Below are 12,548 nucleotides of genomic sequence, written 5' to 3'. Positions count from 1 at the left end.
CCATGAAATATGGCTTCTTCTGATGGCAGCTGTCGAAGGAGGTGGGGCGAAAAGGTTATGTCAGCACCAGATGTCCTACCCTCCAAAGCTGCTCAGGAGGCCAACCACCAGAGGCATCCTGCCCAGAGAGGGTGCTGGAGGGACCAATGGCAGGCTGAAAGGAAACATGGCTGCCCGGCTTTGGAAGGTTCTCTGAGAAAGGGCAAGAAAAGTGATCATCGTCCATATGGAAAACTCTGCATCAGTGAGGCCATCGGCAGTTAAGGAGACCAAGCCAGATCAAACTGTGGAGTCTGTCTCACTACTGCCCCTCTGCCCTCCCACCCCCTATTCCCACCTATTAAAAGAAAGAAATGAAAGTTGACCCAGAGACCAACACCACCTCCTTCTCCTTCTCTAAGATATATTCCAAGGTGAGAAATAAGAAGGAAGTAAAAACACAGAATTCACTTTCCTCTTCCGAGCCATCTGCAAAAGAAAAGAGCTTAAAGTTGGGTATGAGGTTGCAGCATGAAACTGAAATGACTAAAATTCACTAAGAAGTTACAGAAACCCTTCAAAATGAAATGTCAATTAAGGGATAGGAATGCGAGCCCGGGGGGCCTCGGGAAAAATACAAAGTAATTCCACGTTAATACTTGACCAAATTCAGATTGTTCAATAAACTGATTAGAGATCTGTCATCATAAGGGGTTTGACATACACACGAAAGTACACTACCCAAGGGAGGAAATGACTTGCTAGATATCTACATATTAAAGACAAAATTTATTTAAGCTATTCCTTAATACTCAATAGACGAATCCTTCTGCTCCTAACCACCTCTCTTTCCAATAAGTTTTATTAATTGCTAGTCACATAGCAAAACAGGTGTCTCCAAAATGTGAGGACACATCCTAACCCCTTTAATACATGTTTTTCAATATATTACATTTTAGAATAATTTTCAACTTCAGTGAAATTCATTCAGGGTTCTATGCCTTAATGAGATGATTACATGGTATGCAAATAAAGTCTTCTGCAGCTCTGTTATTACTCCTGAAAAAAATCTCACTAAGTACATAGATTACTGACTCTGAAACTACCACAATTTCTGACTTCTAAGAAAAACTAATCATACATAGGTAAAAAATTGGGTTTTGCAACAATACAACTGAAATCTCATTCTTGGGGGGAAAACAAGTAAAGACAATTCAACAGTGCTGCCAAAATGAGCCTAATTTCTACAGGTTTTTCCTTTAGCAAGGACACTCTATTGGCTTACTCAGTGCACTGCTCTTGACTCTAAACGCAGCTATACGAAACACTCCACACACGTCCTAATCAGAGTAAGATTTTTGTTGGCCCATCTGCTATAAATTTTATGCCAAGAACCAAGAAAAATCTTGGAAGTTCTAAGTCCTAGTTGTAAAAACAGAAGATAAATTTTGAATCATAGACTGTTAGCCCTGCAAAAACACTCCAATGACAACTTGATTAATTCAGAGCCTGTTCTGATTGAAGTGTCTTTTCCCCTAAAAGAAATAATAGATTTCTCTAAACAGTATAACTGCACACACGCTAAAACAGTTTAACATAGATCACCCTTAATTGTGTTTTTGTGTTGCTGTTTATATGTTGTCTGTCCAAAAACCTGAGCCACGTTCAGCAAACATCCTATAATTAGCTATGGCTTCACCTACAGAGACAAGCAGCACAATGATCTCAGGTTCTTAATATTCCTTTGAAATTTATTTCAAAGCTGAGCTAAACAAATCAGTCAGAAAGCTTCAGCCAAGCGGTCCACCCACGTTCAACAACCTTTTCTCTACCTAATGATAATTACAGTCTGTAGAACAGGCAGCCTCTAATAAAGGACGGCAACTTTAGAAGACAGATATCTGTAGGGGCCTTTCTGTTGCCATAGAAATATCTTTAGGCCACCTTGTCCTCAGCATGAAACATTACCTCCACATTAACCTGCTATTAAGGGCACATGCACGTGTGTGTGTGTGTGTGTGTGTGTGTGTGTGTCTCTGGGCTGGGGTATATATTAGCCCAAATTATAGGATAACTCACCCTGTCCTGATGGTTATAAATGATATGTGGTTCTCAGTTCTAAAACATTCCCCAAAATAGAGAACACAAATCTTCTCCGTGACAGCAGCCCCTGACTAATGGGTTCCTGTTCCCTTGGCTCAATTGAAAACTTCCATAATGCGGCAAAGCAATAAAGATCAGCAAAGAATTCTCCATATCCCTTTCCTTCATTCTAAGCTCAAGGGTCAGTGCCTTCCTAAAGTAAAGGCATCAGCCACAGTTGTGAAACAGGGAAATAAATCTCATCATGTTAACCCAAACATGAAAAACCTTTTAAAAAGCCTTCACCGAAGGGTGGGGTTTTATAATTAAAGGCTGTTTTTAAAAGAATCAGATGAACTTCCCCAAGGTATACTAATGGCTAAAAGATGTAATTTTATTTTACATACCTGTGAATTCTTTCAGTGGAAATTTGTGGCCTACCTTTTGGGACCGCAGGTACAAAATGGAACTGGATAATCTACAGTGCTTATTTCAATGCATGTTTAAGACCATTTAAACACAACATTCTAACTAAATATAAAGGATAATTTAAAATGCAAAATAACAAAAATATAATTACTTGGGGCTTTTATGATCCCCAAATGCGAATGTTATGTCAGGGCGCAGGTAAGGAGGGAAGGAATGGGGAAGCGCATTAGAAGGGTTACAGATTTAATTAAACTCAGTGGGGGGAGGGGGAAATATGTAAAATTTTAATGCTGAACTACTCTGAGGGAGGCAAGGTGTTTCTTAGTCACTTCCCACACTCAAGTTGTTTAATTTAAGATTCTCAGGCATTACAACAGGGCCTCTAACATTCGTTCTCTCAATTACTTCTAAAATTCGACCAGGGATGGAGGCAGAAGCGGAGTATCCTTCCATTTTGACAGAAGCGGATACCAAAGCTCAGGAAGATTAAGTGATTGCCCAAGTTCACAGACGTGATCACAGGGCTGCCAGGGAGTAAAAATAATTCTAACTCTACAGCCTGCGTTCTCTCCAGATTTCATTATGGTATTCCTTTAGGTGTTACTTTATTTAGCATGATAGCCACACAATTCATTCTAAAATGTTCTCCACACAATGAAGAAACGTTGTCAGCACATGGTAATGATTCACTGCTAAATCAAAAACATTAAAGATTCTTCCTCTCCTTTTAATGTATTCTCACAGATAATTCCTTACTGCAGAAGTAGAAAGACCCAATCCATCAATCGCCCTACGCTACTTTCAGTGAGAAGATACCACTATGATTGGTGCCAGTCTTACACAAGGAGCAACCGAAAAATAAGTGCGCTCCAGCAATATGATCCTGAGTTTTTGCTGTCGTTGTCGTTGTTGTTCGTGTCATTTCTTTTGGAGAACCACTAAGGCATCCATCTGTACAGTCTTCACTAGTTGATCCTAATAGGATACAGCTGCCTTATTCAGATCAGCCCCTCTGCCTGTGCCACTGCAAAATTATCTCTATGACTTTTTTTTTTAAAAAAAGTTGGCCCACAAATCAAGACCTTATGCTTTTTCATCTGTACTAACAAGAGTTTTTATGTAACATGATCTTAAAAGAAGATAGCCTCTCACTTGGCCAGTGCCTAATTGCTATATTAATTTTTAAAGCAATACCATTTAAAAAAAAAAAAAAAAGATGCTGTCTGTGTGTGGCGTCTGAGTGTGCCAGAACACGCTGAGATGGTGATGAAGTGATCCTCACATCAAGAGATGGGCAATAAACACTAAAATTAACCACAGAGACTGAAGTCGTATTAATTATGGCATTCCGCAAATACATGATAAGCCTCTAAGTAGAGAGCAGTACAAGGAAAATAAAAGGGAATGATAAATTTGACATGATACTTGAAAGTCTACTAAAGGGATCAAAATCTGGCCATCTTTCTAGGATATTCATATTATTATGAAGAAGAACAGGGTTTGTATCTCAAGCCAGATTCAAGAATAAGACTATTTAATTATTTTTTCAAAGTTTCGCTATCCATATTTCAAGTCACACAATTCTCACATACGTAGATCAACTGAATTTTAACAACTGGGAATGTGGAAAAGTTAATGCCTCAGAAGTTTCAAAATCTTCCACCACTCTTGGACCCAGCACATAACAAAATCAACTAAAGATATACTAGTGAATACAACAAAGTTGTCAAGAAGGACAATAACCAGATATTTTCTAATGACAACTACAACACAATCAATAACCTTCAAATGTCTGGACAGCAGGTAAGGGCAAAGAGAAGACTAGAAATGCAGACTTAATAGACCAGAAATAAACCAAGTATTCTCGACCATGGACTTTGGGGAAAAATGTCAGATATGGTTAAAGGTTCTGTTTAGCTATTAAGGTTCTATTTAGCTATTTAGCTATTAAAAGCTATTAAGGGTCATTAAGAATACCCAGTCTTGTAGTTGCACCTAGCACAAATGTAACAGATTTGTTTTCTGGGATGCCCAAGTTCATTTATGTAGCCATCTCCAAAGCTTTTGGCTCCCTTGGATTTTTAAGTATATAATATAGCAAATGCAATTTCTACTGGAGAGCACAGAATAAGGTACTACCTAACTTTATCGACCTCAGTTAAGTGACAGAATGAGGATTTCTCATTTGTATTTTTCTTATTACTCACTCAGTTTGTTTAATTTTCATGCCGTTAGCTCACTGTGCATTTTGGGTCCAAAGAGGCCAAAGGACATAATGTCAGAAATCCTAACTACCTCTGAGAAAATTTTTGTCACTTCATTTCAATGATGATCATAAAAATTATTGTCACTATATTCTGGATTATTTATTACAGGGCTGTCATGTGATTTCAGTGTCTGAGTTTATACCTTTATTTTCTATGGTACTAGCAACATATTGAGATATAATTTTAACATTCCATCAGTGGGAGAGGAAGGGAGCAACAACAGCAATTAACAGCGATGTCTACGAGCCAACACAGGCCAAATGGTGGCCCTGGGAGCCATATGATGGTTTCCTAGTAGTTCAAATTGAGAAGCCGAAAAGGAATACATAGAATCCGGTGGCCCAGGACTGTCAGACTCAAAAAGCCTGTGCCAGGGGCACCTGGGTGGTTTCAGTCATTTGGGCGTCCGACTCTTGATTTTTGACTCAGGTGATGATCTTGGGGTCCTCAGATGGAGCCCCGCGGCAGGTTCTGTTCAGTAGGAAGTCTGCTTGAGATTCTCTCTCTTCCTCTGCCCCTCCCTGCTCCCCTCTGTGCACACACGCTCTCTCTCCTTCTCCTTCTCTGTTTTATTTGTATGGCTACGTGAGACCTATTACACAGAGGTTGCAAGCCTGTTTCTAAGGCACACTTGATGAAATATTATAAACGAAAAAGTCACATACAATTTTAGAGACACTGAAGGGGTTTTTTCCCTCCCTTTGGAAGGAACCTAATCATTACTCACATTTAACCTGTTATTAACCATAATTCCATTATTCAATCACCTCTCACTTCTAAATAATTGTTTTATTGTCCAAGTAAAAGCTTTTGGGTTGTTTTTGTTTTGTTTCTGGCCTAGCTAAAACGTGAGGCAGCACTAAACCTTTTTAAATTTTCATGAGGTTCTGCCAAAATATCCTGCTATCGTAGTGAATTGTTCCATTGGTCAATTAGTAAGCTAGGTAGCTAACAGTACAACTTCAGAAATACACAGTGCAGAGTAAAACCAAAGTATCTGTGCCCAAGTCCAAGAATTTCTACAAGTATTAGTTCCTGTAATCTTGTCCTTGTTAAATTATATTGAAAAGGAAATTCTAATTCCAGAGATTTAATTAGCCATTAATTTAGTAACTGAACTTACATTGTATTGTCCCCTTTTCATTTTATCATTGTAAAACCTACAGAAAAACAGAGAACACCAAGGAATGCTCCACTGAAAGTAGTATCTCAAACTCTGGATATATAATAAAACAAACTTTGTAGGTTTAATACATTTTTCTTCAGACTAAACATCAGTAAAATTGTAAATGTTTATAAAGATGCTTTCTCCTCATGAAATTTTCAAAATGGCGCCACCACCACTACTGCAAACTAGATTTATCTAAAATGAAGCATCTCTATTTCCCCCCAGTTATTTCATCTCACCTTCCAAGCTTTTTTAAATTCAATTGTTCCAGTCATAAAATCCAGAATAAAGGTCCCTGTTTGAGTTGGTCTTGTACCTTCATATCAGATCATTCCTTTAATGAATTGGAATTTGACTCAAAATGAATACTGACTGAATCTTCATCATTATGTTATACTATTAATTCAAATCACCTTATTACACTAGTAATTACAAAAACCAAGCTCTCAGCTGCTGTCACCGATTCCAGTTCTTTAGTCCCAAAATGTTTTCATAAAAAAAAAAAAAAAGATTAAAAAAAAATTTTTTAAAGGTTATATTTATTTATTTGACAGAGAGAGTGATCACAAGCAGGCAGAGAGGCAGGCAGAGAGAGAGAGAGGGAAGCAGGCTCCCCACTGAGTAGAAAGCCTGATGTGGGGCTCGATCCCACTGGGATCATGACCTGAGCCAAAGACAGAGGCTTAACCACTGAGCCACCCAGGCACCCCCAAAAAAGGATAGATTTTTTTTTTTTTTTAAACAAATACTGCCATATTCACATTTTCATTTCTCCTACATGGGATACTTGGTACAACCTGAATCTTTAAGTTGAGGTATTTTACCAGCTCTAAAAATTCTCAGCCAACCTGTTTTCAAGTATTGGCTTGCCTTCATTCTCCCTGTTTTCTTCCTTTTGCAAAGTCTGAAAACAAGTACATTCAACCACTATTTAACGTTTCTATTTCCTTTTCTCTCTATATTTGTAATTCTTAAAAATATCCTTCCATTCACCAATTCCCTCTTCAGTTCTGACTTTATCTGCTTCTTAACCACTCTATTCCATATTTTATTTCAACAATGTTTTCCATTTTTAGAGGTTCTACTTGGTTGTTTTTCCAGATCTTCCTGGTCTTTCTCAACAGCTGTTTACTACTTGTTCACTTTTACGGTTCATCTTTTATTTCTTTAAACATGTATACACAGCCATTCCACTTTATATATGGAATCACTCCATCACCTGAATCCTTCTATATCCAAATGTTCAGTGTTGCTATTTCAGCTAACGCTCATTCAAGATGGCTTGACTCCCCAAGAAAAATTGGTGAGAAATGATTCTGGCCTGCTTGATCTTAGCCCATTCAAATCCTGAAACCTCTACTGGGGACGCTTGAGAGAAGACTTTTCTGCTGAGAGTCAGGGCACCGCTGACATGACCTGAAAACATTTCAGCCCGTCTCAAACGTCCCAATTTCATGTGAGCATTTCAGGTTGAGAACCCTCCTCCACACTGTTTGCCCAAATCTTGATACAGATTGCAGAATTCATACACATTTGCCTCTAGAGCACTCGCCATTTCAGTTCTCAGCTCTGATTCTGGGGCCTTTGTTCTCTTTAGGTAAGCAGGACTGAGGAGGCACAGACTTCGGAGATTCTCCACTACTTAATCCCCACCCACGCACCACAAATGGAATTTATCAAGGATGCTGTTGGTTTGAAATGATTGGTCTCTCACTGGAAGCCAAATCCGTATCATTTTCTTAAACAGTTACGTCAGTCTCTTAGTGCTTACTATGGAATACTTGATGGCTCTCTTCTCATTCGAACATATTCATCTTCTGCTTAGTGTTCAATAATCCGTTCACATCTTACACCTACCTACAATTCTAGGGGCTTCTTTCCACCGTCACTGAAGCAGCCTCTGCAGGTCCCTCCAGCTCAGCGCCTACTCTGCCTCTCTCCCGATCCGAACTATCCTTTCCCATCCTCTTCTCTCGGCTCCTCTAACATCTGCCCCATTTGAAAGCCCACCTCACACCCACTTTCTTTCATGAAACTTTCCACGCTCCAACATGGATTTCCCCACTCTCTTCAGTTTCTACAGGCTTTTTAATTCAAAACGTAACATCAGTGACATCAAATCAAGGAATTTAAAGAATACAAAGATCTTTCTAGGTCACCTATTTTGATCCTACCATGGGTAACAGCTGAGACCCAGAGAAAGGTGCGGAAGGGCATCCAGGCGCTGAATGGCAACGCCCACATCAGTCCCGTTCCTCCTCACCGCTCCGAGGCTTTTTTTCATTTATACTTCACTGGTCATTCAATGCCTCCTTCTCCCCTCTGAACAAGAGTTCTGCATTCAAAGCTTCCCCAAGGAAAGCAAGTCAAAGTGCGGACAATGACCCACAGTAGCGGGCCCCGCCCTTTCTCCTAGCCACCACCAACCTCTCTAGCCACACCCCCTCCCACACCTCTCTCCTGCTGGCTTTTCTGCCTTGGACACAATGATGGCTTTACCATACCTCTTCCCTGTTCTGTGTTTACTCCGCCTTTAAGCCTTTGTACTAGCTACCCACAAGCCTGGAGTGGTGGTCCTCTAGACATCTGTGTGGCTTACTCCATCCACATTTTTCAGGCTTTGAGCAATACCTGTGCGTCTTATATCAACCCTTTGGATCAATCTTTAATCCCCTTCAGTGTTTTCATTTTTTAAAAAATATTTTTATTTTGGGACACCTGGGTGGCTCAGTGGGTTAAAGCCTCTGCCTTCGGCTCAGGTCATGATCCCAGAGTCCTGGGACTGAGCCCCACATCGGGCTCTGTGCTCAGCAGGGAGCCTGCTTTCTCCTCTCTCTCTCTGCCTGCCTCTCTGCCTACTTGTGATCTCTGTCTGTCAAATAAATAAATAAAATCTTTCAAAAATATTTTTTCATTTTTCATTTATTTGACAAAGAGAGACAACAATGACAGGGAGTGGCAGGCAGAGGCAGAGGGAGAAGCTGGCTCCTGCTGCTCAGGGAGCCAGATGTGGGGCTCCAATCCTAGACCCTGGGATCCTGACCTGAGCCAAAGGCAGACACTCAACCGACTGAGCCACCCAGGCGCCCCGCTGTGTTTTCATTTTTCTTTATAGCACACACCGTCTGACAAATATTTAGTTATTGACCTCTCCACTGTCTGCCTCAGTCCCCAAGAAATTAAGCACATGACTGACTATTTACGTTAATGTTTTATCCCCCACTCCCTAAAACAACGTCTGGGACCTAGCAGAAGCATAACAAAACCTTCACTGAATGAACAAATGAATGAATGGCCAACAGAGGCACAGCTATTGGTGCCAGCATTCCGGCCATCACCACAGCACCAGAGCACACAGAGCTTACTCCTACAGAACTCACAGTGCAAGGGAAAACGGGCCAGTTGTAAGCCCTTGCTCAGGAGACCCAGGATTTACACGCGAGACCTTGTATAGAATTACATAATTTGGGAGTTAAACTTAGAAGATCACCTCCAACCTTCCCAGTCCATAGAATCCCAAGTAAAATTTGTACAGTGTTCAGCTAACCTCTGTTCCCACCACCAGTGGCAGAGCACACAGTACCTGTCAGAAAGAGTATCTCATTTTTGAAGTAATTCTACTTGTTACTAGGGTTTTGCTTCCTCATATATACCAAACTTGACTTCCTATAACATACAAAGTTTGAACTAATACTGCTTTCTGAACTAAACATAATGAAATATGCATGAAATAAATGTATAATAATCTTTTAAAAATATGTAAATCTGTTGAATATCCTCACATGTCTGCTTCCCTGTGAGCTAAATACACTGTTGCTGCAGGTGAGATGATTTTCTTTTTTTTTTTTTTTTTTTAATTTATTTGACAGACAAAGATCACAAGTAGGCAGAGAGGCAGGCAGAGAGAGAGGAAGGAAAGCAGGCTCCTCTGTGGAGCAGAGAGCCCAATGTGGGGCTCGATCCCAGGACCCTGGGATCATGACCTGAGCCGAAAGCAGAGGCTTTAACCCACTGAGCCATCCAGGCGCCCCGGGTGAGATGATTTTCAAATCCCTCACCTTCCTGGCCACTTCTATCTGAAGAGATTCCACTTTTCCAAAGTCAAGTGTGCTGCCCTAATGTAATGCCCAGATGTAGTATTTCCAGCACAAAGTCAAAGACATTTTAAAGAGTTGTGATATCCAGCCCAGCATTCATCAGTTACTCTTTCTCAGTCTCCATTTTTCTATCTTTAAATGAGCCAAAGGAAGTTTCCTCTACGACTGTCTTAAATGGCTTGCTGAAATCCAAGTCCTCTGCTATTTCATGGATCTGCGATTCCAAGAATCTTTTCCATCAGGTTATTCTGTATAGCATCACCCTATACCTGCATAGTCTTTATAACTGATACATTTTTAAGTTGAAAGATTTCAAGCTTTTCTCTTTGGATGTATCCAATGGCTCGGCAAGGTAATGAAAACAGCGGTTTTCAGCCCCAATCACAAAAGCGTAATCGGGAGCTCCCAGAAGTGCCACTAGTTACGTGTAGGGCTAGTATGAAATTCCAAGGCATTTAATTCCCCATTTGAACTAGGTCTCCTCCACCTCGCCCAGCTTCCGAGCATGCCCCATCAACACAATCTACTAGTACTGTTCTTCAGAAACAATTGTCAGGGACTGACGACAATCGAAATGTTCTATAGTTTTCGGAGTGCATGCACTTGCCTGTAGGGAGAGGTAGAACATTTGACAGCACCCAAAGAAGATCGAATCCCGCCTTTTAGTCCTGTTAGAACAGACAAATGTCAATACTCTGGTTTCTCTTCAGATCATATAAATCTTTTTCCTTTTACTAGGAGACAAGCATCGAAATATATTGGGCACAGTTCTGTAATCAAAACACAAGTGTGGGGTGCCTGGGTGGCTCAGTGGGTTAAGCCTCTGCCTTCGGCTCAGGTCATGATCTCAGGGTCCTGGGATCGAGCCCCACATTGGGTGCTCTGCTCAAGCAGGGAGCCTGCTTCCCCCTCTCTCTCTGCCTGCCTCTCTGCCTACTTGTGATCTCAGTCTGTTAAATAAATAAATAAATAAAAATCTATAAAATAAAAACAAAAAACACGAGTGTAACATTACCTAACAAACTAAAGCTGGAGATTGTTCTGCTTCTTGTATAAAGGCAGCTTGTGTCTTAACCCCAAAATTTTTAGCTAATGGGAATACTGAACTTTATAGCAATTAATTCAAACTCCTAACTCTTAAAAAAACAAAACAAAACAAAACACAATAGTGATAAGAGATAAGAGGATAAGGTAATAGCGGTGAGATGAGAATTTTTTTTAAAGTCTCGGCTTATTAAACGAAAAAGTTACATTAACAAGCAATTTCAACTTTTGTTCATAAGGTTGATATAAGATGTTAAGAAGCAATCGCTTCAGTCTAATAATATAAATTCAGTGAACTCGCAAGATGATCTTTGAAAACGTGATTTAATGCAATTCAGGGCCTCGATACTGCCCATGCACCCAGCAGATGATTAACAGCCAAACACACCACTCCTACAGTCAGCAATAGAGAAACACTTACAAAAGACTGGTTTTTGAGTTCATAGAAATGTTCTGGAAAAAGTGCATATGTAATGAATTTTGATAATGGGGAAGGTGTTCATTCATTTATTCTAATTGAAAAATTAGCTTTTTCAAAAATCCTTTTTTAAAAAATGTACCTAGAATGTAATAAATACATCAGGAATTACAGAAACGAGGAAATATTCATATAATAAGAAACAGTACAAACACTCTACCAAAACTTGCCCTCCTTATGTTCTGAACCACAGAAATGTGTGTGTTCATGCTTCCATTCTAGGACTCTCTTATTTCAAAACAAATAAAAGCTTATAAATGAAACACTGTTGTAAGTCAGAGGCCCTGTGGTTTGCTCCAAAGCTTCTATTTCTTTCCTACTTCTAGGAGGAACAATGATTTCGGGTAGGATGTGTCCAGAGTATTGTTTTTTTACCTCAGGTAAGGCTCTGTTGAGTCCTAACTACTTCTTATTCCTTCACAATAGCTCCCTAAACATAGTTTCTAAAATAACAGTTCACAAATATGCTAGTAATTATTTAATTAACAAGGGCTTCTAAGGCTATTAATGTTTAGTGTACTTTTTCTCAGTTCATTTTGTTGAAGTTTGCTCATTTTTCTTCTGTATGTCATTAAAGATTCACTATGGTTTATCAGCCCACGAGGGCAGTTCCCACTGAGTGGTTTTCCTTTAAGCAAATCCCAAGAGAAAATTCAAACTTAACACTCCTTTATGGATCCTCTTTTGGCTTCAGTTGTGTCCCCCAAAAGGATTTGCTGAAATCCTTAATACCTCAGTACCTCCCACAGTGACCTTATTTGGAAACAGGGTCTTTTCAGATGTAGTCTGTTAAGATGAAGTCCATACTACAGTAGGGCAGGCCCTTTAACCCGGCATGACTGGAATCCTTAAAAAGAGAAAAAGAGACACAGACAGAAATACAAAAGGAGAAAACGGAGACAGGGATTGAAGTCATACCTCCAACAGCCAAGGATCGCCAAGGACTGCTGGCAAACTCCAGAAGCTAAAACAGGCAAGGAAGGATTCTCCCGTGTAAGTTTCAG

General features: G+C 40.0%; 1 protein-coding gene across 9 annotated transcripts in view; it reads right to left on the bottom strand.

Annotated features, from left to right (window-relative positions):
* KLF12 (Kruppel like factor 12) overlaps nt 1-12,548 on the bottom strand; it is a 436,672-nt gene that overhangs the window by 192,154 nt on the left and 231,970 nt on the right. For 2 of the 9 annotated variants that reach the window (XM_032315082.1, XM_032315084.1), the window contains exon 4: nt 10,630-10,690. The exons of the other annotated variants lie outside the window; for them this stretch is intronic. In XM_032315082.1, coding sequence (XP_032170973.1) covers nt 10,630-10,690 — 61 coding nt within the window. The remainder of the gene's footprint in view (nt 1-10,629; nt 10,691-12,548) is intronic. 9 annotated transcript variants of the gene reach the window in all.

Source organism: Mustela erminea, chromosome 15 (genome assembly GCF_009829155.1).
Source record: "Mustela erminea isolate mMusErm1 chromosome 15, mMusErm1.Pri, whole genome shotgun sequence".
NCBI classification, from domain to species: Eukaryota; Metazoa; Chordata; class Mammalia; order Carnivora; family Mustelidae; genus Mustela; species Mustela erminea.
Note: the sequence above shows the minus strand (reverse complement) of the source record. Positions and strands in the feature narration are given on the sequence as shown.